Source organism: Nicotiana tomentosiformis, chromosome 2, assembly GCF_000390325.3.
Source record: "Nicotiana tomentosiformis chromosome 2, ASM39032v3, whole genome shotgun sequence".
In the NCBI taxonomy this organism is placed as follows: domain Eukaryota; kingdom Viridiplantae; phylum Streptophyta; class Magnoliopsida; order Solanales; family Solanaceae; genus Nicotiana; species Nicotiana tomentosiformis.
In genome coordinates, this window is record NC_090813.1 from 15,863,611 (window position 1) to 15,889,462 (window position 25,852).

General features: G+C 38.1%; 1 protein-coding gene across 1 annotated transcript; it reads left to right on the forward strand.

The window, feature by feature from the left end:
- The first annotated feature begins 22,472 nt into the window (after positions 1 to 22,472).
- LOC138904384 (uncharacterized) lies at positions 22,473 to 23,126 on the forward strand. The gene is made up of 2 exons (XM_070192885.1): positions 22,473 to 22,946; positions 22,995 to 23,126. Exons 1-2 carry the CDS (start codon positions 22,473 to 22,475, stop codon positions 23,124 to 23,126), a joined length of 606 nt encoding a protein of 201 aa, XP_070048986.1.
- The last annotated feature ends 2,726 nt before the right edge of the window (positions 23,127 to 25,852 follow it).

Below are 25,852 nucleotides of genomic sequence, written 5' to 3' on the forward strand. Positions count from 1 at the left end.
AGACACCCACATAATAAACCTGTGCACATAACACTATATGTACAAGAGAACAACAATAACAGGTAAACATGTACTATTAGGAAGGGGCATACTAATGGAATACAAGATACGAGAAATACAACGGAAATGATAACCATAACAGTCCATATGCCTTTAACCAGTAAAAATAATTAAGCACAATGAAGAAAATTGCACGGCACCCTTCGTGCTTTTACTCTCAACCTCACAGTGTAAATCAATAGATACGGCACGACATCACCCTTCGTGCATTAACTCTCATAACATGGCACAGCATCACCCTTCATGCATTAACAATCATAACACGGCACGACATCACCCTTCGTGCATTAACACTCACAATATGGCACGACATTACCATTCATGCATTAATACTCACAATATGGCACATTATCACTCTTCGTGCATTAACACTCACAATATGGCACGTCATCACCCTTCGTGCATTAACACTCATAATATGGCACGACATCACCATTCGTGCATTAACACTCACATTATGGCACGGCATCACCCTTCGTACATTAACACTCTCCCTTATAACATAACGATGAACAAGTAATAGCAGGGAGATAGAATCAACAAGAACAAGCCTTATTTCAACAATGGTTCCACAATACCAATCTCAACTTTGGAATTAATACTTAGTTATCACAAAAGCCTGTAAACACGATAAGAATGATCAATTTAGTAAGTAACTAGTCTAAGCATGGATAATAAGATCAAAGTAAGCAATAAACTACAAGGAACAAGTCCCACATGCATGCTTTAACCCGACAACTTTGAATAAGTACTCGTCACCTCACATATACGTTGTACCCAATATCTAAACATGTAGCAAATAGATAATTAAGTCTTAATCCCTCAACTCAAGGTTAATCACGACACTTACCTTTCAAACAAATCTCTGAACCAATAGAATCTAGCAAATTACCAACCAAACGATTCAAATTATGTCTTAGGAACTACCCACGATTGCAAAGGATTCAATTTAGGTCATTATTGAAAAAGCCAACAAAAGTCAACTCATAGGCCCGCTTAATTCAAACCCGAAATTCGGACCAAAATCTGATTACCTATTAACCCCCGAGCCCAGTTATGTAATTTATTTTAGAATTCGACCTCAATTTGAGGTCTAATTTTTAATTTTACAAAAATCCCTAATTCTACTAAAACTCCCAATTTTCACCATGAAAACACTAGATTTTAGGTTGAAATCTTAGGAAATGTAATGAATGATTAAAAGAAAATAGATTAGAATCACTTACCAATTATTTGGGGAAGAAGTGCTCTTGGGAAAATCGCCTCTACGGTTTCTAAGTTTGAAAATTTGAGAGAATGAACAAAAATCCCGTCTAAGTCCCATTTTGATCTGTTGCAGATGTCGCATATGCGACCTGGGGATCGCAATTGCGAACCTGCAAATGCGAAGACTCCTTCATCTCTGCTAACATCGCATTTGCGATGGTTTTTTCGCAAATGCGAACTTTGACCTTCCGAAATTGCGACCGTTTGATCGCAATTGTGATCACTGTACCCCATTGATCACCGTTTGATCGCAATTGTGATTAAAATTCGCATTCATGACTCCACCTAAAATCATTTGTTATTTGCGATAATATCCTACCCAAAGAAATCTCTTCAAAACATACGACCACTCTTACAATAACTCCATCGGTTTCGTTCGTCGTTGGATCCAAAACTACACATGGCATGATTCCCGTAACACCAGAGATATGTAGGCAACTCAGGAACCAGGGTTCAGCCTCCTTTTTTAAAACCACATCATTCCCCATTCAACTCGGCAAAAATTGATCATCATTTTCTTTACCCGACAACTCTTTCATCATTTCCGGGTAAAGAGGGGCAGCTATTGATACCCAATTTTGCCCTCACAATTTTTTAAATAGTATATATATTTTTAAGATGTCATTTTGCATTATCATTTAATTTATAAGAATTATACATGTATTTTTCATAATTTTCAACAATTTCTTTGGAGCTTTAAAATCAATTTCCGTGCATTTAAATTGCTTAAATATTTATTAATTATCCCTTTAGATTATGCATGATGACTTAATCATCCGAATCTGTTATTTATACTCACATACACGCTTTAAAATATTTTTTACATAATTGCATTCATATTTTAAACCTATTTACATAATTTTGCATCAATAACCTATATTCTACACATAATTAGATTCATTATATTATTTATACTAAAATATCCTTTCTTATATTTTTATAATATTAAGTTATTATTTTTATATATTTTACTGCATAAATAATATTTTTTTTTATCATAAATAATATTTGTTTACTATATCCCCTTTATCTTTTTGTATATTTAATCTTCTATAGACTTTATTCTTGAGTTTCAGCTTGGTTAATATCTTTTCACTTGTGTGATTTATATTTTCTTTGTATTTGCTTGATTTCTTTTACGTTGTTGTAGAATAGTTGATGGATCTATACTCTGACCATCTTTTATGTTTTTTTAATTCATCACCCTTTAAACAGTAAAAATGATTAGAAAGTTTTGCTACGTCCTATAAAAGAACATATGCTATTGCATTCTAGTTCTACTAGTGACTTTTACATGACATTTTTAAAAAATACCGAAAATTAACCGAACTGTACCGATACCGAAGAGAAACCGACATGATTGGGACGGTTTCGAAAAGTCTAATCTTTGTTATACATAATAGAATAACCGAAAAATTGATATGATACCAATTTTATAAAATGACCGGCCGAACCGAACTATTGACACCCCTACGCCCAAGTCCCAAGTCTCAACTTATATAACATGGGAGTATAATTAACCGGGCCTTTTCCTTTTCCCTTTAGAAACACAAATTTGCGGACAACCAAAGGCGTGCAATGGGATAATTGAAATCTCTCTAACGTTAATTATAGGGGGTTTTCGTTATGAGCTTTGGGATTACGAAATGAAGAATTTTCTTGACAGAGAGTGTTATATAGTTTTAATTGGTTTACCTGGTGTAAATTCAAATTAATCGAGCAATTGAATTTCAGAAGTAAAACGTTTTCCAAAAAGATAGCAGGTGAAAGTTGATGGGGACGTTATATCCTTTTGTTGGTCTAAAATTTATCTACAGTAGGAGTCATGGCCTTCTATAAGGGACCACTCTAATAGCTAGGAACTTGATTTTCTTTTCTTTTTCTAACGAATACAAAAACTCTACAATGGCCCAACACCTGACACCCCTCACCTCCCATTCCAATTTGGATAACTATCTCAAGTCCTTATTGCTACGTGTTAATATCCCATTCAATGCCGGAATCACGTTCAACCAAGGGGTGTCAAATTGATACTCCTTTGCTGAAAAATTGAATTGTATTGTTACACAGTAGATTTATTTGTTTTATGTATATTTGCTATACGTCGATTCCCTTTAACTTTTCGATGTATCTAATTTTTTATATTTTGATACCCGTAAAAATTCTAACTCCGCTACTGATCACATTCCATTAATATCTTCCTTTCCCTAAAAACTTATATGCACCAAATGTTTATATTAAATTAATAAATGCATGATATGTGTTTGCACATTCATTTTTCTTATTTAATCACAGTTAATTAATATATGTTCTCACCTCATTAAATTAGCTAATCATAATAAGTTTGTATAATTTGATGTAAGTACAGGATGTAAGTAAACTTTATCGTCGGTAGGGTCGTAGAAAGCCCTGTAATTATATATTGCTATGCTTCACTAGGGTAAAGAATTTTTGTGCTATAAAAGAAATCAAGGTAATTTCATATATCAAGTTTGCTATGTTAAATACTAGTTATGCATATTAAGTTCATGTATGCAATTTTTGTCGTAATCATTCAAAGACATTAGTTTGTTTACATGAAATGGAGTTAGTTAAACTGTTAAAGATTTATATATAATTTCAATAAATAAGAGTTTAGAGTTTAGATAGACTAATGCCTTTCAATTCAACACATGAAAGAAAGGCAATAGGGCAGCGAAGAAGATGAAAATGATTGTTCAAGAAACGCAAACTTGACACGGGCACACAAAAACCCAAAAAGGGAATGGAGAGTGGGCCCCACAAGATGGGCCTATGAAGTGTGCTGGCTCTGTTCATTGATCTTGTGGACCCCCAGATTGGTGCCTTGAGTTGGACCCCACGACTCCATGAGAAATAAATGTTTTAGTCCCTTCAAAAAAACAATACTATTAAATTTGAAAATAATTTAGGTTAAGCTTTTAATTCTAACCTTAATAAGAACCTTTTATAACCACACAAATTCTCTGATATATTTATCACCACAAATTTTAAAAGAATTATAGCCATACAAATATTTTGATTTTTTTATTTTTTTCTTAATCTCCGTACTCAGTCAAACAAGTTCACATAAATTGGAACAAAGGGAGTAGCATATAAAATATATTTTTTGTATATATATATACAAAAAATATATTTTATATAACTTTTGATTATCTAATGCAACTAATTTCGACCGACTGATTAATTTTGTATTATACCCTAATTTGTTTTTGAAATAGTTTAAGTACAAATGGTATAAATAAAAAGGGGACCATTTGAAGCTAGGCCAAACAAGCAGAAAAAGAGGAGACGTAACTGCTTCTGTACACTTCAAGACATCTGCCACTTTATTGGTTATAGACAATAGTATTCTGCTAAGTCACTGGTTGTAGTAAATAATCAAGTTTGCTGTGGACAATTTTTTAGAGTGCATGTGTGCAGAGCTGACGCAGTGGTCCAGCGTTAGAATTTATATGAATTCGATATTTTTGATACTAAATATAAATTTATATTTAAAAATTTATTAAAATTATAATAATATATTTAAATTTATAATTTTAAAAATATAATAAATTCAATCCAAAAGCTTTAAGATTAAATCGTAGAACATAAATTTTTGTTGTCATTAGGAGAAAAAAAGGAAGAGAGAAAGAAAGCAGAAACTTGACTCATAAGGCGTAGGGCGGAGGAATCTTTAGTAGCTCATTTGGTTGGTTACATGAATTTTCATCTTTTGTTGGTGAGAGTTTAATCCATCTTATAATTTTTTCCTCATTCTCTTTTCCCTACCTCTTATATAATAAAAAAAAATAAAAGTTTTTGAATAAATAAGAAAAGGCGTAGCTCTGCAAAATTTGCTGGCTTTTCTTATTCGTTCATGTGGACGTGTCATTAGACTCATGGCTTGCAATTCTGCAATTTCCTAGGCGCCAAAGTATTCCCTTCATGTCCTAAATAGATATAGTTAACTTTGTACGAAATGTAAAAAAGAAATAAGTTTTTTGAAAATTGTTATTTTAAATATGTTACACTTTTATTTATATGGTTATAAAAAATTTAAAACTTATAGCCCTAAATATGTCATAACATTTATATAACTATTAAAACTTATCACTAAGGGCTCTTTTGGTTGGTGTAATATGAGGACTAATCACTAATACATTGTTTGGTTTCAATTTTTTTTTTGTTTTGCATAAATAAAACTCGCATAAGTTATGCAGGAATATATATTATATTATCTTACCTGGCAAGAACATGAAATAAAATACTTGTATTAGTAGGGGGGTTTAAACAATATTTACATAAAATTTTACTTAAATAATTTTTTTTTGGTTAAAGCTTAAAATTTTATTAACCAAAAGTATCAAATATACACACCACCTACTCTTTGGACTCTAGAGACATGTCTTACATAAATAACCAAAGAGAATAGCTATTGTCTATCTATTGGCCTCATAGTAGCTGATGTAGGCTAATAAGCTAATAGCTATCTAATGTATTCTACTATGATAATTACTCCTGTTACACAATCGGGTAGGGTAACTATCTAGTCTCTCTAGTATTTATTTTCACTTATTTTATCTTTGTCCTGCAATGTGCAATTGTAGTATCATTTCTCTAATTCTATCACTACTAACTCGTCTGATTTGTTGAAATATTCTGTTGTTCCTTTCTGCCCAAATGTGGTATACTGCTGCTGCAAATTGGAACCTCATGATCTCTCACATTGATTGTTTGTTGTTCCTTCTCTGAGCTAGCCATACAACTCTTCTCTGAACTAGCCATACAACTTCATCCTCCCACTGATGTAATTACCTGTTGATGTTCATTCATTTCAATAGTTTACCCCAGATGTCCTTAGAGTATGAACATTCAAAGAATAAGTGGTTATGTGTCTCAGTTGTTCCTGTAGAGCATAAGACACATGCATGTGGTACTTGAATTTTCCAGCTTAATAACCTATCAGTTGTTGCAAGTCATTTCTGAACTGCCATCCGAAATATAAAGAAGTGTCTAGGAATTAGCCCCCTGCTCATTACCAAGGGCCTCCATAACACTTTTTGGTATTGTGGCACACTAGCAGTATGTGATTTTCTTATTATAAATTTGTCATAAGAGACATATGAATTCAACTCTACAACTCTATTTGTTAGCCAATTCCGAGCATCACACACTTTCCTCAGTACCCATCAGGCTTGTTTTGGAGTAGGTACAATGTCTAGATCCTTGTCCTTTATGTAATGTGTGTGTACCCACAACTTATCTTTCTTCTGAGTGATGGCCCATAGTAGCTTTCTTATAGCTCGTTTATTCCACAAAAAATAGGTTTATAACATTCAAACCCCCTGCAGACTTGAGCTGGCAAACTGTATCTCATGCTATAGGATTTCTCCTGTTGTTTTCTTCAGTTCCATGCCATAAGAAGTTCCTACATACTGCAATTACCATATTCAAAGCCTTTTTGGGAAGCAGAAACACTTGTGCCCAGTAGGTTTGTATTTCAAAGAGCACACTCTTGATAACTCTGTTTGCATATGAAAGCCATCTGGAGGTCCACCTTTTAACTCTGGCCACTATCTTATCCACTAGGGGCAAACAATCACTTATAGTAAGTTTTCTTGTGGATAAGGGTACTCCTAAGTATTAGAAAGGGAGAGTACCTAAAGTAAAATGGTGTTGTGATATGATTTGCTCTTTTACTTGAGTAGAAATTCCTGTCAAATAGATTGAACCATTTTTCATATTAGCTTTGAGGCCTGATGTTTAAGAGAATTTGGAAAAATACTCCATCATAAGTTGTATAGAGATAGGGTCTGCCCCTGCAACACATCAATAAATCATCTGCAAAGAAGATATGCACAATCTCCATTTTTGCACACTTTGGATAGTAGTTAAAGTCTGGATTCAACTTCAATTGCTTCAGAGCTCTGTTTAGGTATTCCACCACTAACACAAAGAGATAAGGTGACATGGGATAATCCTGTCTCAGTCCATTTTTTGCATTAAATCTGGGAGTTAACACCCCATTGATCAACAGCGAATAGTATAGTGCTTCCACACTCCAAAATGAGCTTGACCGGTCTACTAGGAAACCCAAACTCCAATAGTAATCCTTCAAAGAAGCTCCACTCCACAGAATCATAAGCTTTCCTCATATCCACTTTGATCAAGCATATGTGAGATGATGATTTCTGAGAATAATCTTTCAGTAGCTCATGTGCTATGATCACATTATCCAGAATATTTCGCCCTTCAATGAAAGCTAATTGTGATACCCCTACTATTTGATCTACTACTCGTTCCGGTCCTCCTGTCAAAATCTTTGCTATAATTTTTTAGAGGGTTGTACAACAAGCAATTGGTCTATATTTCTTGACAAAGGATGGATTTGGAGTCTTTTGGTACTAATGTAACAGTAGTACCATTCACCTCTCTTAGTAATTTTCCTGTTGTAAAGAATTCTTGTACTACATTGATTACTTTCTCTCCAATAAGTTGCTAGAACTCTTTAAAGAACTCAGTTGGGTATCCATCTATACCAGGTTCTTTGTCCAGGGTAAGTCTTGAACAACATCTATGTCTCTCTATTTACTTTTAGAAGCATATGTTGCTGTTGTGCCAATATCAGGCAGGGACCATTCTGGCTATACTCACATCAAGTCCAGGTAAAATTGGAGCTGCTCCCCTCAGCAGTTTTTGAAAGAAGCCCAAGAATTCCTTTTTTATCAATGGCGGATCCGTTAGTCTCATGTTGGCTTCATTATAGATAGATGATATTCTTTTTTTGCATGTCTAGCTTTCAGGTATGCATGGAAATGCTTAGAATTTGAGTCACCATATGCAATCCAATTTGCCCTAGATTTTTGTGTGAAAACCTGCTCTTGTACTCTCTCCCATTTTTCTAATTGAATGATTTTTAGCTTTTCCTTCTCAATCAGCTGTGGATTAAAGCAATCCCCATTCAGTGCTTCCTGTGTGAGCTTCAGTTGTTCTCTGAGTTGTGTTAGCCTGCGATTTATAGAGAACATATCTTTGTGCATGTCTTTAGTGGCCTCCTATATTAGCTTGAGCTTCCTCCATACAGTAAACATAGTATAGCCATGTATGTCCTGTTCCCAGGTGCTTGCAACTGCTTCCATGTATCCTTTATGTTTCAGTAGGGCATTGAGTAGTCTATAAGGTCTTTTGCTTTCGTTCTTTTGGTTTCCGTATTCATCATTTTAGGAGTATGACTATGATCTGAGATATCTGGCATCATGTATTTAGGCTTAATGCCATTGTAATAGTTGAATCAATCTGCATTACCAAATACACGGTCTATATGACTGTATATTCTCTCTCTGTTTCTCTTTTTTACTCCAGGAGTATTGACTTCCCTTCTTTGTGAGTTGCCCTACACCAATATCTTTCACACATTGCTGAAAGTCTGCAATCTCGGATTGATATATTGGTATACCATTGATCATGTCTTCCACATACAATATACTATTGAAATCTCTAATGATGAGCCAAGGTGCAGTGATCATTGTATTAATCTGTCTCAGCTGATCCCATAAGGCCTTTCTGTCTGCTACAGTATGCATTCCATAAATAAAAGTAATGCAACTATTGAATGTTGACTGTCTATCCTTGACTTGATAATGAATTAACTAAGATGAGGAGTCTAATGTTAGCAGTGCTACTGAATTAGACCTCTATCTAATCCAAATTCTACTAGGAGCAGAGTTATAGTTGTCAATAAACTTCCACTCCACACCAAGCTATTTTTTGTATACTAGGAGCCTTAGGCTTTTTAACCCAAGTCTCAAAGCACCCAACTAAATCTATCCCTTTCTTATTCAGAAATATCTTAAACTCTCTTTATTTAAAGAACTTGTTAAGTCCTCTAATATTCCAAGCACAAATGACCATTGAGATGGGGTATAGTAGTATGCTTGATCCATTTCTCTAACCCCTGTGAGGATCTTGCATTTGGCCCTTGGTCTAGGAGTCCTTGATCATTCTCCTATATCCTCAACACAGCATATTGGTTTCTTTTGGCAAGTACTTCAAGGTCAATAAAATGTTCTTTCCTCTACTTTATCCCATGAAATACTACTACCTATGTGCCTCTGCCATTTATTTGAACCTGTAGATCATCAACTTGTTGCTGAACATTTTCAGTAGCGCTCTCCTCCTTATCTTTAGGAGGCACCTTCTCAGTTGGTTGCCCTGTTGGTTTGGATTTCCACTCCCATTTGGCCTTCCTATTCTTCTTGTTGTGAGGTTTGTCAGCTGCTTGAGTTACCCCTGGCTTCTTCTTGAACTCACCAGTTAGATGCCCAAAACGTTTGCAATCCTAACAAAATCATGGCTTCCACTCATACTCAATAACCTGCTCCCATAGCTTCCCATTAGGTCTTTCAATGGTAAGCCTATCAGACATTGTCTGAGTAATATTCATTTCTATAAGGACCCTAATATAGAATATCCTTTCACATTGGACAGTCAATTTATCAGTACAAATTAGTTTACCTAGTGAGCTTGCAATTCTCCCTAGATTTTCCTCCGCCCATCACTAAATTGGTAGGCCTGGGAATGTGACCCATACTGGAATCACACGTATGAATTTATTTTGTATATTGAACTCAGGTTCCCAGTCCTTTAGAATCATTGGTCGATTGTTAAAGGTATAAGGCCCATTTTACAGTATTTGAAGTTTATCTTCCATAAATTCAAATCGAAAGAGAAAATAGCCATCGTCGTGAAGGAATACCTTTGGTGCTGCTACAGAATTCCACACTCCATAGGCAAATTTCAGTATCTCCTTGAGTGGTGGATTTCCCCCAATCACATAGCCAATTAGGGTTGTTTTCCATTTCTGACATTACTGATCTAATTCATCCGAATTGAGCTTCACCACTTTAATTCCATCCCTAATTTCTGGTGGGTAAAACTTCAGTTGTAACACTTGTTGCTGTACCCGATTTCCTTTTATCACATCCGCCATTGTCTTTATGTTTTCTCTAGAAATAGCATAATACGTAGCCATGGTTACCTCTGGTAGGTGTACTTTCTCCATCGGCGGTGCTTGGAGTATCGTAGGTGCACTTTCCATTCCCGATAGTCAATGAGATAGTTGCATGGGGGGTAATTGTTGAATTACCCCCGTTTCCAGTGTTACCAGTCTACTACTAGTCTCCTCCGTCGATTGCGTTACCAGCGGCGGTGGTTCCTCCTTCCGTTTCCGGCGTTGGCGGGTCATGGCATATGTTAGTTATCCTCACTAATCATGCGCCGAGAGCTTCTTACTTACTTAAGTAATTATTACTACAATTAAACACAATTTTCAATTGCATTTAACTTTAAAGTTCTTATCCCTTGAGCCGAGGGCTTGTCGGAAACAGTCTCTCTACCTTCACAAGGTAGGAATAAGATTTGTGTATACATTATGCTCCTCGGACCTAACTTGTGGGATTACACTAGGATTGTTGTCGTTGTTATTTAACTTTTAAGTTCCAAATGATTTTGGAAAGACTCACAAATCACCTCATCATTATGTCTTAGCTTCTGTTAGCATAAACTCATCAATTATTAGTAGTGACAGCACCTACAGCATAGAAAGTAATCAGAATTGGCGTTTTCAAAATGAGAAGTAAATAGTGGCCCTACTCATCAAGTCTTGTAGCTCAAGGAAATATCATATTCCACTGTTTACTAAAATTATTAGATTAATATATCCAAGAATGCAAACCAAAACGAAAAGTGGTAATCAAGCAAAATTTGACGCAACTATAGTTTCACAGATTATCCCAAAAGTTGTATCCACAGGTTTATTATCCAGAACTCCTTATTTTATAATAGGTATTTGGAGAATATTTTCCTTAAAGTAAAAAAGAAAATATTCATGAAAATTAAAATTGTATTTGGACGTAAATGGTGGTAAATTTTCCGATCTCCACCTCTACCGGCCCTACCCTTACCTATATGTCAAAGAGTCCAAAATAATGGCTCATAATTGTGTCAATGGATCGTATGGTCCTTACAAGGTCCCCATTTTCTTACATGAACAAATTTTTAAAAAAAGGTGCCAAATAGTAGGAATTAAGAAATTAAATTAAATTAAATTAAGATAAAATAAAAGGAAGCATCAGAAGGCTTCTCTTTCTCAAGTACTCAAAACTTTTTAAAAGGCAAAGAACTTCGTATTCCATCAATAAAAAATAGCAAATGAAGAAGAAATTCCAATAATAATTGTTGTTATGTTATGTTATTGTAATTATTGTTGTTGCCTCTGTTGGGATATATACTATTAACTATGGTTTTTGTGCAAATATAGTATTTATTATAAATAATTATTCATTCAGTTTTAATAATATTTTAAATAGATCGTATATTACTCTGTGTCATTTGCTTATATAGTAGATCATTTAGTGTATAAACTTTAGTTTATATACAGAAGATTAAATCATCGGTTCTTATAAGTATAAAGTTTGAGTTCACAATCTAATGATGGAATTGGATAAACCATCATGGATGATTGGAGCACAAGATTAAATATAATTTATCTTGATTATGAGAATTGTTTAATTTCAACTTCTTGTGCTAGTACATTTTGTATGTATTGAACGGACCAAGTAGAGATAAGTATTTTATACTGATTTAATAAAATAAACTCTCTAGCCATTAAATGTACTTATACTCTTAATCTTGATATAATTATTATTAGCTGTGTATATTATTATTGTTTTGGTTTATTAAAAGACGAGATTCTTTCGTGGGTCAATATGCCTGGTAAATTGGATAATAATAATGTACATTAGCGAAGTAATAGTTAATTGATGGAATCCATGTCTCGGTTTAAGATTGATGATACACCTTTATGAAAGCTTATAAGTTTTCATGTGTAAACCCGGTCGGTGGATTTTGTATCCGACACATAAAATAAGTTAAACGAAAAACTAAAGGAAATAATCAATAAATTAAATCGTCAGTAATTTAATTTAATTGATTAGTATCTGAATCTTAATATGGGGAGTTAAATAAGATTTAATGGATGAACTTAGAAATTGAATAAGCAGTGCAATTATAAATTTTTAGTGGAATAATTCATAATTAATTACGGTAGATATTAATTTCGAAAATTAGAAATTAATTTTGTCACTGGCGCCCAATGTCGCCGCTAGGCAAGCCAGCAATAAACTAACCGTGTATTTAATCTTTTAACATTTTTAAAATAGTTGATTTTTAATTATTACATAAGTAAGAGATGAGAAAATTTAATAAAATAAAACGTAACAAATTGTAAGATCAAGCGTAGTGAAATAAATACTCAAAAATTATTAAATGTCTACAAGCAAAATTCCAAGACCTGTTGTCACAAGGGTATAAGCTACTAGTAGTATACACAAAACACTAAAATACTGTCTGAAATAAAGAAAACAGAAAGTAAAATACAAAAGAAAGACTTCGGGTGCTGTAGAACGGCTTGGAAGGCAGCTCACCGCTAAGTCTCGATGTATCAGGAGTGCGCGCCGGAATGATGTCCAGATGCACCTGCCTCAGATCCTGCACGGTTAGTGCAGAAGTACAACGTGAGTACATAAACAACATGTACTCGGTAAGTATCTAGTCTAACCTCGAAGAAGTAGTGACGAGGGGTCGACTTCGACACTTACTATGGGCTAACAATAAAATACCGAAATTCTAAATAAGAATGAGTGATGTAAACAACCATAAATCTCCATGATAAGCGATAAACAAATATTTTTTTCACTAACAATAAATCCCAAGTCAATTTTTATCATTTAAATTATTATAACCTCTCAAGCCAATAAAAATCATATCAAGAAGATTAGGCTCCAAGTAATATTACGCACGATTTATGCCGAGGTCGTATAACCCGATTCAAAATATATGTATATACTGTGTGCACTGCCGAGGGTCGAACGACACGAACCATAGATGCATCTATTAACCTGCCGAGGCACGAACCATAGATGCATCTATTAACATAGAATTATTAGGGTTATTATAAAATCCTTCAATTATTCCCAAACATAAAAAATCCAAACTAGAGACTTTAAATATTAAAATCCTTAATCTCCGCTCATTTCAAAGCAAGTAGTGTGCATAACCAACATAACAGTGCAAACAAAGCATGGTGTACGCCTAAGACTACCCGGACATCACATAGAATATCGCTACGCACGGACTCTCGTCACCTAGTGCGTACGTAGCTCCCCACACATATCACTCACAACAAAAATACACCTAAGGGGATGAGTTTCCCTCTTACAAGGTTAGGCAAGAGACGTACCTCGTTCTCAAGCTCACTCCCGATCCACAAATGTGCTTTAAATCCTCAACTCATTGTCAAACGATCCGAAACTAGTCAGATGTTATATAAATTAATCAATACATGTTCAAAAGTTCATAATTTAAGTATTAGAGTAATTACTCAACCCAAATTGGAAGGTTTCTAAAATTCACCCCCGGGCCCACGTGCTCAGATTCCAGAAATTTTTAAAGAAAGTTGTTACCCATAAACTCACGAACTCAAATATATAGTTTTCACTCAAGCCAATAACCATTTTCGTGGTTAAATCCCATTTTTATCAAAACCTAGATTTTTTACCTAAACCCATAATTTTCATAATTTTACATGTTAAAATCTACCAATAATCTATGTATTAAACTCACATTGGGTTGGAATTATATACCTCCAAAAACTAAGTTGAAATCCCCCTCTTTAAAGCTCCAAAATCTCCCAAGAGAGTAATAAATGAGCTCAAAATAGCCTAAGTCTCGATTTAAAACAAGACACTGCCCAGCTACCCCTTCTTCGCGAATGCGGAAAGGGCCTTGCGTTAGCGAAGGCAAACGGCCCAGGCCCAGAAAACTTGGCCATCGCGAACACGACCAGGGTCTTGCGAACACGGAGGCTTACCTGCCCTGCTCTACGCGAACGCGAGGGCACCTTCGCGAACGCGAAGAACAACAGTGCCACCTCCACCCAGCTCGCCTTACCCTTCGCGAATGTGGACCCCATCACAAGAACGTGAAGCACAAAATTCCCCCAGCCCAATTCCTTCATCGTGAACGCGCGGGTCTTTCCGCGTTCTCAAAGAAGGAAACCAGAACTGAAAAATCTATTTTTTTTTAACTTAGCTCCGGGTGGTTCGAAACACACCCGAGCTACTCAAAAACCCGTCCAAATATATCAACAAGTCCATAAACATAATACGGATCTGCTCGAACTCTCGAAACGCGTAAAATAACAACAAAACTAAGAATCGCACCCCAAAACTCAATAGAATTAGTTTATGAACTTCAAGTTTCCAAATCGCTCCGAACGCGCCAAATATTACTTAGACTATTCGGAATGATACCAAATTTTGCGTGCAAGTCTTAAATCACCATACAGAACTATTCCTTATCTCGGAATTACAAATGGACCTCGATAACACCAAATCCTACTTCAAACCAAATTTAAAGAACTCTAAAACCTCAAATGTGCCAACTTTCACTATTAAACGTCGAAAAGCTCCTGGGTCATCCAACACCCGATCCGAAAATATGCCCAAGTCCAAAATTATCATACGAACCTATTAGAACCATCAAATACCGATTTTGAGGTCGTGTACTCATAATGTTGACCAAAGTCAAACTTAGCCTTTTAAGGCCAAACCAAGGAACCAAGTGTTCCGATTTCAACCCGAACATTTTCAAATCCTGAACTAACCATCCCCACAAGTGATAAAATAGTAAAAGCACATACGGTGAGTCTTATTTAGGGGAACGTGGATCTAGAAAGTAAAACGACCGGTCGGATCGTTATATTCTCCACCTCTTAAACAAACGTTCGTCCTCGAACTGGTCTAGAATCATACCTGGAGTGCTGAATAAGTGTGGATATCTGCTCTGCATATCCTCCTTGGTCTCCCAAGTCGCCTCCTCGACTGGTTGATCCCTCCACTGAATTTTTACCGCAGAAATCTTCTTGGACCTCAACTGGCGAACATGTCTGTCAACAATGGCAACTGGCTCATCTTCATAATCCAGGCTCTCATCTAACTGAACAGTGCTGTAGTCCAACATATGCGACCTGTTGGCATGATACCTCCGGAGCATAGACACATGAAAAACTGGATGAACTCTCGATAGGCTAGGAGGAAAATCAAGCTCATAAGCAACCTCCCCAACTCGTCTCAACACCTCGAACAGACCTATAAACCTTAGGCTTAACTTGCCCTTCTTTCCGAACCTCATGATCCCCTTTATCGGCGAGACCTTCAAGAGAACTTTCTCGTCCACCATAAAATATAAATCACGCACCTTCTGATCCGTGTAACTCTTCTGTCTGGACTATGCTGAGCGAAGTCGCTCCTGAATCAACTTTACCTTTTCCAAGGCATCCTTTACCAAATCAGTACCATACAACTTAGCCTCGCCGGGCTCAAACCATCCGATGGGAGAACGACATCGCCGACCATATAAAGCCTCAAATGGAGCCATCTCAATGATGATCTGATAACTGTTGTTGTAAGCAAACTCAGCCAAAGGGAAGAATCGATCCCACTGTCCTTCGAAGTCAATCACACATGCTTTGAGCATGTCCTCCAAAATCTGAATTATCCGCTCCGACTGCCCGTCGGTCTGTAGATGAAAGGCTGTGCTGATCTCTACACGGGTCCCCAACTCACTCTGTACTGCTCTCCAGAAATGCGAAGTAAATTGGGACCTCTATCTGATATAATTGAAACATGTACACCATGCAACCGAACAATCTCCCGAATAAAAATCTGGGCCAACCTCTCTAAAGAATACGTGGTCACAACCGGATTGAAGTGTGCCGACTTAGTCAACCTGTCGACAATGATCCAAGCTACATCAAACTTCTGCAAGGTCCGAGGTAACCCAACTACGAAGTCCATAGTAATACGCTCCCATTTCCACTCAGGTATAGTCATCTGCTGAAGTAGGCCACCTGGCCTTTGATGCTCATACTTGACCTGCTGGCAATTTGGGCACCTCGCCACATACTCAACTATGTCCTTCTTCATCCGCCGCCACCAATAATGCTACCTCAGGTCACGATACATCTTCGTAGCACCTGGATGGATAGAATACCGAGAACTGTGTGCCTCCTCTAGGAACTTCTCCCTCAAGCCATCAACATTAGGAACACATAGGCGACCCTGGAGTCACAGAACACCATCCTCACCGATAATAACCTCCTTGGCACCATCATGTAGTACCGTCTCTCTGAGAACCGACAAGTGCGGATCATCAAACTGGCGAGCCTTGATCTGTTCGAATAGTAAAGACTCAGCGATGATGCATGCAAGAACTCAGTTGGGCTTTGAAATATCCAACCTCACAAATCTGTTAGCCAAGGACTGAATGTCCAAAGCTAGTGGCCTCTTCTCTGCTGAAATGAAGGCCAAACTACCCATACTCTCCGCCTTTATGCTCAAGGCATCCGCAACTACATTTGCCTTTTTCGGATGATAAAGGATGGTGATATCATAGTCTTTTAGTAACTCAAGTCACCTGCGCTGCCTCAAATTGAGATCTATCTGCTTGAATAAGTGCTGCAAGCTGCGATGATTGGTGTAAACCTCACAGGACACCCCATAAAGATAATGCCTCTAGATCTTAAGTGCATGGACAATTGCAACCAACTCCAAATCATGTACCGGGTAATTCTTCTCGTGGGGCTTTAGCTGACGTCAATCATATGCAATAACTCGCCCCTCCTGCATCAGTACACTACCCAAACCAACGCATAAAGCGTCGCAATACAAAGTATACATCCCTGAACCTGAGGCAACACTAACACTGGTGTTGAAGTCAATGCGGTCTTGAGCTTCTGAAATCTCACCTCACAATCATCAGACCATCGGAACGGAGCACCCTTATGGGTCAATCTAGTCAAATGTGCCGCGATAGATGAGAATCCCTCTACAAACCGACGATAATAACCTGCTAACCCCAATAGGCTCCTGATCTTAGTCGATGTGGTAGGATGAGGTCAACTCTAAACTGCCTCAATCTTCTTGGGATCAACCTTAATACCCTCGCCTGATACAACATGCCCCAAGAATGCCACAGAATCCAACCAGAACTCTCACTTGGAGAACTTAGCATATAGCTTCTGTTCCCGCAAGTTCTGAAGGACCACTCTCAAATGCTGCTCGTGCTCCTCCATGCTACGTGAGTATATCAAAATGTCATCAATGAAGACAATGACAAATAAATCGATATATGGCCCCAACACTCGGTTTATCAAATCCATAAACGTCGCGGGGGCGTTAGTCAAACCGAAGGACATCACTAGAAACTCATAATGGCTATATCTAGTCCAGAAAGCCGTCTTTGGAACATCTGAATCCCAAATCTTCAATTGATGGTACCCCGATCTTAAGTCGATCTTAGAGAACACCCTAGCACCCTGCAACTGGTCAAATAAATTATCAATACGCGGCAACGGGTACTTGTTCTTGATGGTAACTTTGTTCAACTCGCGGTAATCAATGCATATCCGCATAGTCCCATCTTTCTTCTTCACAAATAACATTGGCGCACCCCAAGGCCATACAGTCGGCCTAACGAACCCCTTTGATAGCAACTCCTCAAGCTGTTCCTTCAACTCTTTCGGATCCATGCAATACGGTGGAATAGAGATAGGCTGGGTACCTGGAGCTAAATCAATACAGAAATCGATATCACGACCTGGTGGCATGCCTTGAAGATCAGAAGGAAACACATCGGAGAACTCCCGGACCACGGGCCCTGAATCAATCGTCGGAGTCTCTATAATAGTATCCCAAACATAAGCGAGATAAGCCAAACTCTCCTTCTCGACCATGTGTCGAGCCTTCAGAAAGGAGATAACCCGACTAGATGTACTGATAGACGAACCTCTCCACTCCAATCTAGGCAACTATGGCATTGCCAAGGTAACAGTCTTGGCATGAAGATCCGATCGGGTCTTATAACAGTCAAGCAACAAAAGATCCGCTCGGGTCTTATAACCATAGAAAGTAACAATGCAGGACTGGTAGATCCGATCCACAATAATAGAATCACCCACTGGAGTGAACACATAAACATGAGTACCCAAGGACTCTCGAGTAACACCCATGAAATGAGCAAACAGAAATAAAACATACGAATAAGTAGACCCTGGATCAAATAGTATAGAAGCATCCCTACAGCAGACAAAAATAATACCTGTGATTACGGCTTTTGAGGACACTGCATCTGGTTTGGCCGAAAAAGCATAGAATATAGTTGGAGCGCCACCTGCCTGGCCTCCACCTCTGGGACGGACCCTACCCACTTGCCCTCCGCCTCTGGGCGTCCGGACGATTGGTGGGACAGCTGGTGCTGTAATCATAGGCTGGTGACCCCATTATACTGCCTTGCCCCAAAGTCCGGGACAAAACCTCTTCATGTGGCCAGGATCCCCGCACTCGTAGCAACCCCTCGGAATGGAGGACTGTGATAAGTAGGAATTTTAACCTGTTATTTGCTCTCTTTTGCTTGTGTTTAGGGACAAAAATGCGTGAAGGTATTCCCGAAAACTAATGTAATATGCTTGCTTGCAGGGATTGTTCAAAATAAGCCAAAGGAGTCATAATCAACTCATAAAGGAGTTAAAACTTGAACAAAAACCAAGACTGAGCCAAAAGATGTGAAACGCGGACCGCACAAATATTGTGCGGCCGCGAAAGCTACAACACGGTCGCGAGCACTATTTCGAGGTCCGCGAAAGGAAGATTCAGAGAGAAGGATTTTTGGGCTAAAATATGAACGCGGATCGCGTCAAAAAGGTGCGGCCGCGATTGGAATTTTGCGGACTGCGGTTGCTGAAGTTCAGAGAGCTTACATTTTAAGCAAAAACAAGAAGTGTGGTCCGCGTCAAGATTATGCACCCACAGAAGTCTCCAACGCGAACGCGATGGAAATTATGCGGTCCGCAAAACCCAGATCCAGAAGTGAAGAACGCTGATCGTGATCAGAATTATGTGACCGCCAAAGCAGGAGTGCGGCCGCGGTCAGAATGACGCGGCCACGTAACCTCCGTATGGGTATTTTTGTCTGAAAATTTCAGCTTAGTATAAATAGAACTTTTTATCATTTTTAGGTTTTTGTTGTATTTTTGCTGAGCACGTGAGATGGCTGGAACTTCCCTTTTGGGCAATTTTGTATTAGATTCACCTTATAACATTAGATTTTCATCTTTTAATATAGTATTATGAATTTTATCTTCTTTTCATCTTTGATTTCTGCTATTGCTATGAGTAGCTAGGCCCATAGCTAAGGTCGTGACCCAACCCTAGTGTGGGTATTTTATAGGTACTGAATTTTAGGGCTTGAATATTTATGAGTTAGTGATACTTAGCCTAGTTCTTGCTAGACTTGTAGAATTAGTGGTTGTAAATACTGATTCATACCTTTATAACTTGGTCTTTTCTTGAGAAAGGGGGATTAAGTCTAGGAAAACTAGGCTAATAAGGAATTGGGATGAACTCAAGAAATTGATAGCCCCAATTAAAGGGTTAAACCTGGAGATAGTAATACCCGACTTGAGCTAATATCACAGGACTTGCATGAATACCTATTTGGACTTGAGAAAGCTAAATTGGGCAAATCCACTCAAACTATCGAGAGATATAGAGTGAGTACTTGGGTATGATAGCTATATTACGACCCCAAATTATTCAAGATTACCCTATATTCTTGCTACCCGTTAGATGTCCACATAGGCGGAAGTCACTACCCTAGTCCTTTTAAACACTTGAAAACCAACATAAAAAATATTGTACTTAACTTTAATCATTACATACAATAGAATAGAATTAGAAATAGAATCAAAACCAAAATGTGTGGAAGCGTAATTAGGAACAAAACACGCATCTAGACTTAGATATAAACCTAATTCCAAATCAATTAACTCCCTGTGGATTCGATCCCGACCTTGTTGGGTAAAACTGCATCAATCATCCTCGCTACTCAATAATAGTGTAGGCTTGGACCCGATCAATTTTTGGCACTGTTGCCGGGGAGTTAGACAGTCTTATCTATATATCTAACTATTTGTGTGTTTCGTTTTTCTTTCCTTCCATTTTTCTAATTTTTGTCTGTCAATTACTTTTAGGTTCCAAATGGCTCTTAACGAGGTCCTCGAACATATTACTCAGGGGGAGGAGGTAGATGAAAATGAAGTGGATGAGGTTCATATTGAACCTCAAGTACAAAGAAGAGGCCTCCTGCCTCATGACAACGTTCCAAACCCTCCCCCACCTCCTCCAAGGGTAGCACACCGGGTGTTGCCCAATGAAGGCTACACAAGTGAAATTGTCCCGCCCCGGATTCGGGTGGGCAATTTTCAAATAACCAATGTCATGCTTACTCTCTTGGAACAAAGGGGTTTCTTCACCGGAGCTCCACATCAGAACACATATAAGCATCTCAAAGATTTTGTAGACACATGCTGGGGGAGCAAGCAGGCGAATGTATCTGAGGAGGCTTTGAGGTTAAGGCTTTTCCCTTTCTCACTTAGAGGGAAGGCTTTAGATTGGCTTGAGAGGCTACCTAACCATTCCATCTCCACTTGTGATGAGTTGGCCGAGAAGTTCATAGTGAAGTTCTTTTCTACGGGACATATAGAAACATTGAGAGATGAAATCCTTGCTTTTAAACAAGAGCCAAATGAACCGTTACATGAGATTTGGGAACGATATCGGACAATGGTCAAAGAATGCCCCAACAACGACATGACTGAAGCAATGATCCAACAAACCTTTATAGGGGTATCAACACAACTAACCAGTGTGTGGTGAATCAGCTCGCAGGGGGTAACTTCATGAATACGCCATATTCAGAAGCATGTGAAATATTAGATGAGATGGCGGACACCTCTTCAGCTTGGCAAAGTCGGGCCAACGTTCCTCAGGGTGACCCTAATGTTATCCACCTTCACAAGGAGCTCCATGATCGCGGACAAGCCATAACAGAGTTGACAACTACTATGAATCAGTTAGCCAAGGTACAGCTTTAGCAGGTTCAGGGGCCAAAGCTAGTAAATGCCATGGAATGAGTTAATGTAATGGTTAACAAGATGAGACAAAGAGTCCAACAAGTTCAACATAATCAGGATCAATTTGAGCAAAGTGGTAGTGGGTATAACCAAGATGACTCTTTTGACGATAAAAGTGAAGATGTTCAATATGTAAACAATTACCAAGGTCAACGGAGCAATGCTACAAATCAACAACAGTGGAGATCATAGGGGAACAATCAAAATTGGGGCAACCAAGGCCAAGGGAATTGGAATAGTGACAACAACAATAATCCGAATAATTAGGGGAACAACAATCAAAATTGGGGGAATCAAGGAAATAACCAAGGCAATTGGGGTGGCAACAATAATAGTAATTGGGGAGGCAATGGAAACCAAGGGGGTTGGAACAACAATAATCAAGAGAACCGGAGGTCGGGCTCTCAACGGCCTCCGATGTATCAAAAAACCCAACAACCCACCTCCATATCCGTCACAAGGGCAAAGGTCTTCCAACAATGAGATGGGGCGGATAAAAAGTATATTTAAGCAAATGATGGAAAGAAATGCCGAATCCGATGCCTAAATAGCCTCCTACAACACTTCTATCCGTAACTTGGAAGTCCAAATGGGTCAAATCTCTCAAGCCTTGAATACTCGCCGTAAGGGGGCACTACGAAGTGATGCGGTAGTAAACCTAAAGGGTGAAAAAAATACGGGCCATGCTATGGCGGTGACTACAAGAAGTGGTAGAGGTGGAGTTGCTAGTACCTCCAATCCAAGAAAGATCGTGAATGATGATGTGGTTGTGCAAGAAGAGGATGAGCCAAGAAATGATGAGAATGTGAACGATGAAGTGAGGATAGACATTGATGGAAACATGGATGAGACACAAGATGATGTGAACCCGTCTAGGGAATACGTGCTAGACATACCAAATCCGATAGTGCCCAAAGCCAAGGCTCCTTTGCTAAGGCTTTCTCCACCATATCCTCAAAGGCTCTCCAAGCAAAACAACGAGAACCAATTCAAGAAATTCATTGATATGATTAAAAATTTGTCCATAAATGTGCCTTTGGTTGAAGCTCTAGAATAAATGCTGGGATATGCCAAGTTCATGAAGGATTTGGTAACAAAGAAGAGGTCAATAAACTGTGAGACGATCAAAATGACACATCAAGTGAGTGCCATTGTGCATTCCATGGCTCCAAAGCTAGAAGATCCCGTTGCCTTTACAATTCCATGCATTATTGGTAGTGCCGATTTCGCCAAAGCCTTGTGTGATTTGGGAGAGAGCATTAATTTGATGTCATATTCTGTGTTCAATACATTGGGGATTGGGCAACCAAGACCTAATTCCATGAGGTTGCAAATGGCGAACCGAACAATGAAGAGGCCATTGGGGATAATTGATGATGTGCTAGTTCGGGTTGACAAGTTCATACTTCCCCCAAATTTTGTGATACTCGACTGTGAGGTTGACTATGAGGTGCCAATCATATTGGGGAGACATTTCCTAGCTACAGGGAAGGCCTTAGTTGATGTGGAAGCTGGGGAGCTCACCTTCCAGGTAGGCGATGAAAAAGTTGTGTTCCACGTGTGCAATTCAATGAGGCAGCCTAATAGCAACGAAGTATGTTCGTTTGTGGATCTTGTGACAGAGGTGATTGTTGATGACACAAGTGCTATGATGAATATGGAAGACTCTTTGGAAGCTGTGTTGTTGAATCATAATGAGGATGAGAAGTAAGGCTTGGTAGAATGTGCAAATGCTTTGCAAGGAATGGGATCCTACACATATGGATCCCGAAATCTTTCCTTGGACCTTGAGAACCGGAAGACTCCACCAACAAAGCCCTCAATCGAGGAGCCACCCACATTGGAGTTGAAGCCATTGACTTCACACCTCATGTATGAGTTCTTAGGCCCTTGTTCCACATTACCTGTTATTCATTATTCGTGCTTAACTAACGTGCATGTAGATTCCACCCTTGCGGTGCTTCAAAGAAGGAAGAAGGCAATAGGTTGGGCATTGGCGGATATTCGGGGTATAAGCCCCACCTTTTGCATGCACAAAATCATATTGGAGGAAGATGCCAAACCCTCTGTGGAACATCAAAGGAGGTTGAACGAGGCCATGCAAGAGGTAGTCAAGAAAGAGATCATCAAGTGGCTAGATGCAGGGGTTGTGCACCCCATTTCTGATAGTTCATGGATTTTGCCGGTACAATGTATCCCAAAGAAGGGGGGCATGACTATGATCACAAATGATAGAAATGAATTGATCCCCACAAGAACTGTCACCAGTTGGAGGGTATGCATGGATTATAGGAAGCTGAACAAAGTGACCCGGAAAGACCATTTTCCATTGACATTTCTTGACCAAATGTTGGATAGACTTGCCGGACGTGCTTATTATTACTTTTTGGATAGGTATTCCGGATATAACCATATTCTCATTGCACCTGAAGATCAAGAGAAAACCATCTTTATTTGTCCGTATGGCACATTTGCATTCTCAAGGATGCCGTTTGGTTTGTGTAATGCACCGGCTACTTTTTAGCGGTGTATGATGGTAATATTTACAGATATGGTGGAGGACTCCCTCGAGGTGTTCATGGATGATTTCAGTGTTGTGGGGGATTCTTTTGAAGAATGTTTGGATTATCTTGATAAAGTGTTGGCCCGATGTGAGGAGACCAACTTAGTGCTTAATTGGGAGAAGTGCCACTTTATGGTCGAGGAGGGCATTGTCCTCGGCCATAAGATCTCCAAGAACGATATTAAAGTGGACAAAGCAAAAATTGAAGTGATATCAAAACTCCCTCCTCCGATTTCTGTCAAGGGTGTGAGGAGCTTTCTTGGTCACGCGGGGTTTTACCGTAGGTTCATCAAGGATTTCTCAAAAGTGGTGAACCCCTTATGCAAGTTGTTGGAAAAAGATGCCAAGTTTGTGTTCAATGATGATTCATGAAAGCTTTTGAGCTACTCAAGTATATATTGACTACCACTCCCATCATTACCGCACCTAGGGGTGGACATTCGATATTTCGATTCGGTATTTAAAAATTTTGGTTCGGTATTTCGGTATTCGATTTATCAATTGTGTATACCAAATACCGTACCAAATTATTTCGGTACGGTTCGGTATTTTTTATTTTGGTTCGGTATAGTTTCGGTACGGCTTCGGTTTAATAATCGCTAAATAAATAAACTTATTTTGGTTCGATACTGTAGCACCAAACTGGAAACAACAAAATTGATTAATTGACGAAAACAATTTTTGTCTAGAAACAAAATTGACAGAAATAGTTTGAATGCCAAGACAGAAATAATTTGAATGCCAACAAAATTTTTATCCGCCTGTAGTAGTATATGAAAATTGAAAACACTTAAACTTGCTATCTATAATTCTATATTCTTCTTTTTTCTATTTGAAAATACCATATTTAAAACAAAATAAAAACACTTGAACAACCAACATTTCACACTGCCAATTACATTTACACACTGCCAATGCCAAGAACACCTGAACAACCAACATTTCAGGAAACACCTGCAATTACATTTACACAATGCAATTACATTTACCAACTGGAAACACCTGAACAACCAACATTCTTCGAAAAAAGGCCATCCACAAACAGAGCAAACACATGAACATTGGCATTCATTCACAATTCAGCAAAACCATAAACACAACATTTAAGACAGTTGCATAAACAAATAAGGCATCAGACTCTAACAGGCTCAGCAGATTCTAAGTCTCTAACACAATCGCAGCCAAATAAACAAATTGCAAAACAGAGAGGGCATCCCTCAATTCAAGTTTACATTAATAGTCTCGAATCAACTTAGTCTTAATTCTTAAATACGGATTTCAGGAAGATGCTCAAGACAACACCTAATATGCTTCCTTAAACCATATGTTCCATCCCTTTTTGGATGAATATTATAGACCCGGCCACAATGCTTGCACTCTACTTTGCAAACTTCTCTGTTATCCTCTTTCACCTCAAAATGTTCCTAAATATGAAAGCGTACTTTAGGAGCACGAGGCATGATTGCACTTGTTTAACCTAAAAAAAAAAAGATAAATCATAAGTTAGAATATTATTTTTTGATGATAATAAAACAAAACTATAAAAGTATATCACCAAACAAATAGAGTATTAAACTTACCACTCAAGTTGTAAGTTACAACTATACATCAAACAATGCTAGTAGTGCTTCCATTATTTTCCATATCTAAAGATAATTCGACCAAATATGTCATACAAATAAACAAGTATGATATATTATTTTGAACTAAAATACACACAAAATATTAAAGCTTACCAAGCTCGAGTTCCTCAAGATACTTCAAGTCTTCTTCAACACTAATAGGATTCTTCTTTTCTCTAAGCCAATCTTGAACACAAATAAGAGCTTGCACATATTTAGGAGTCAATAAACTCCTAAATGAATCATGAATAC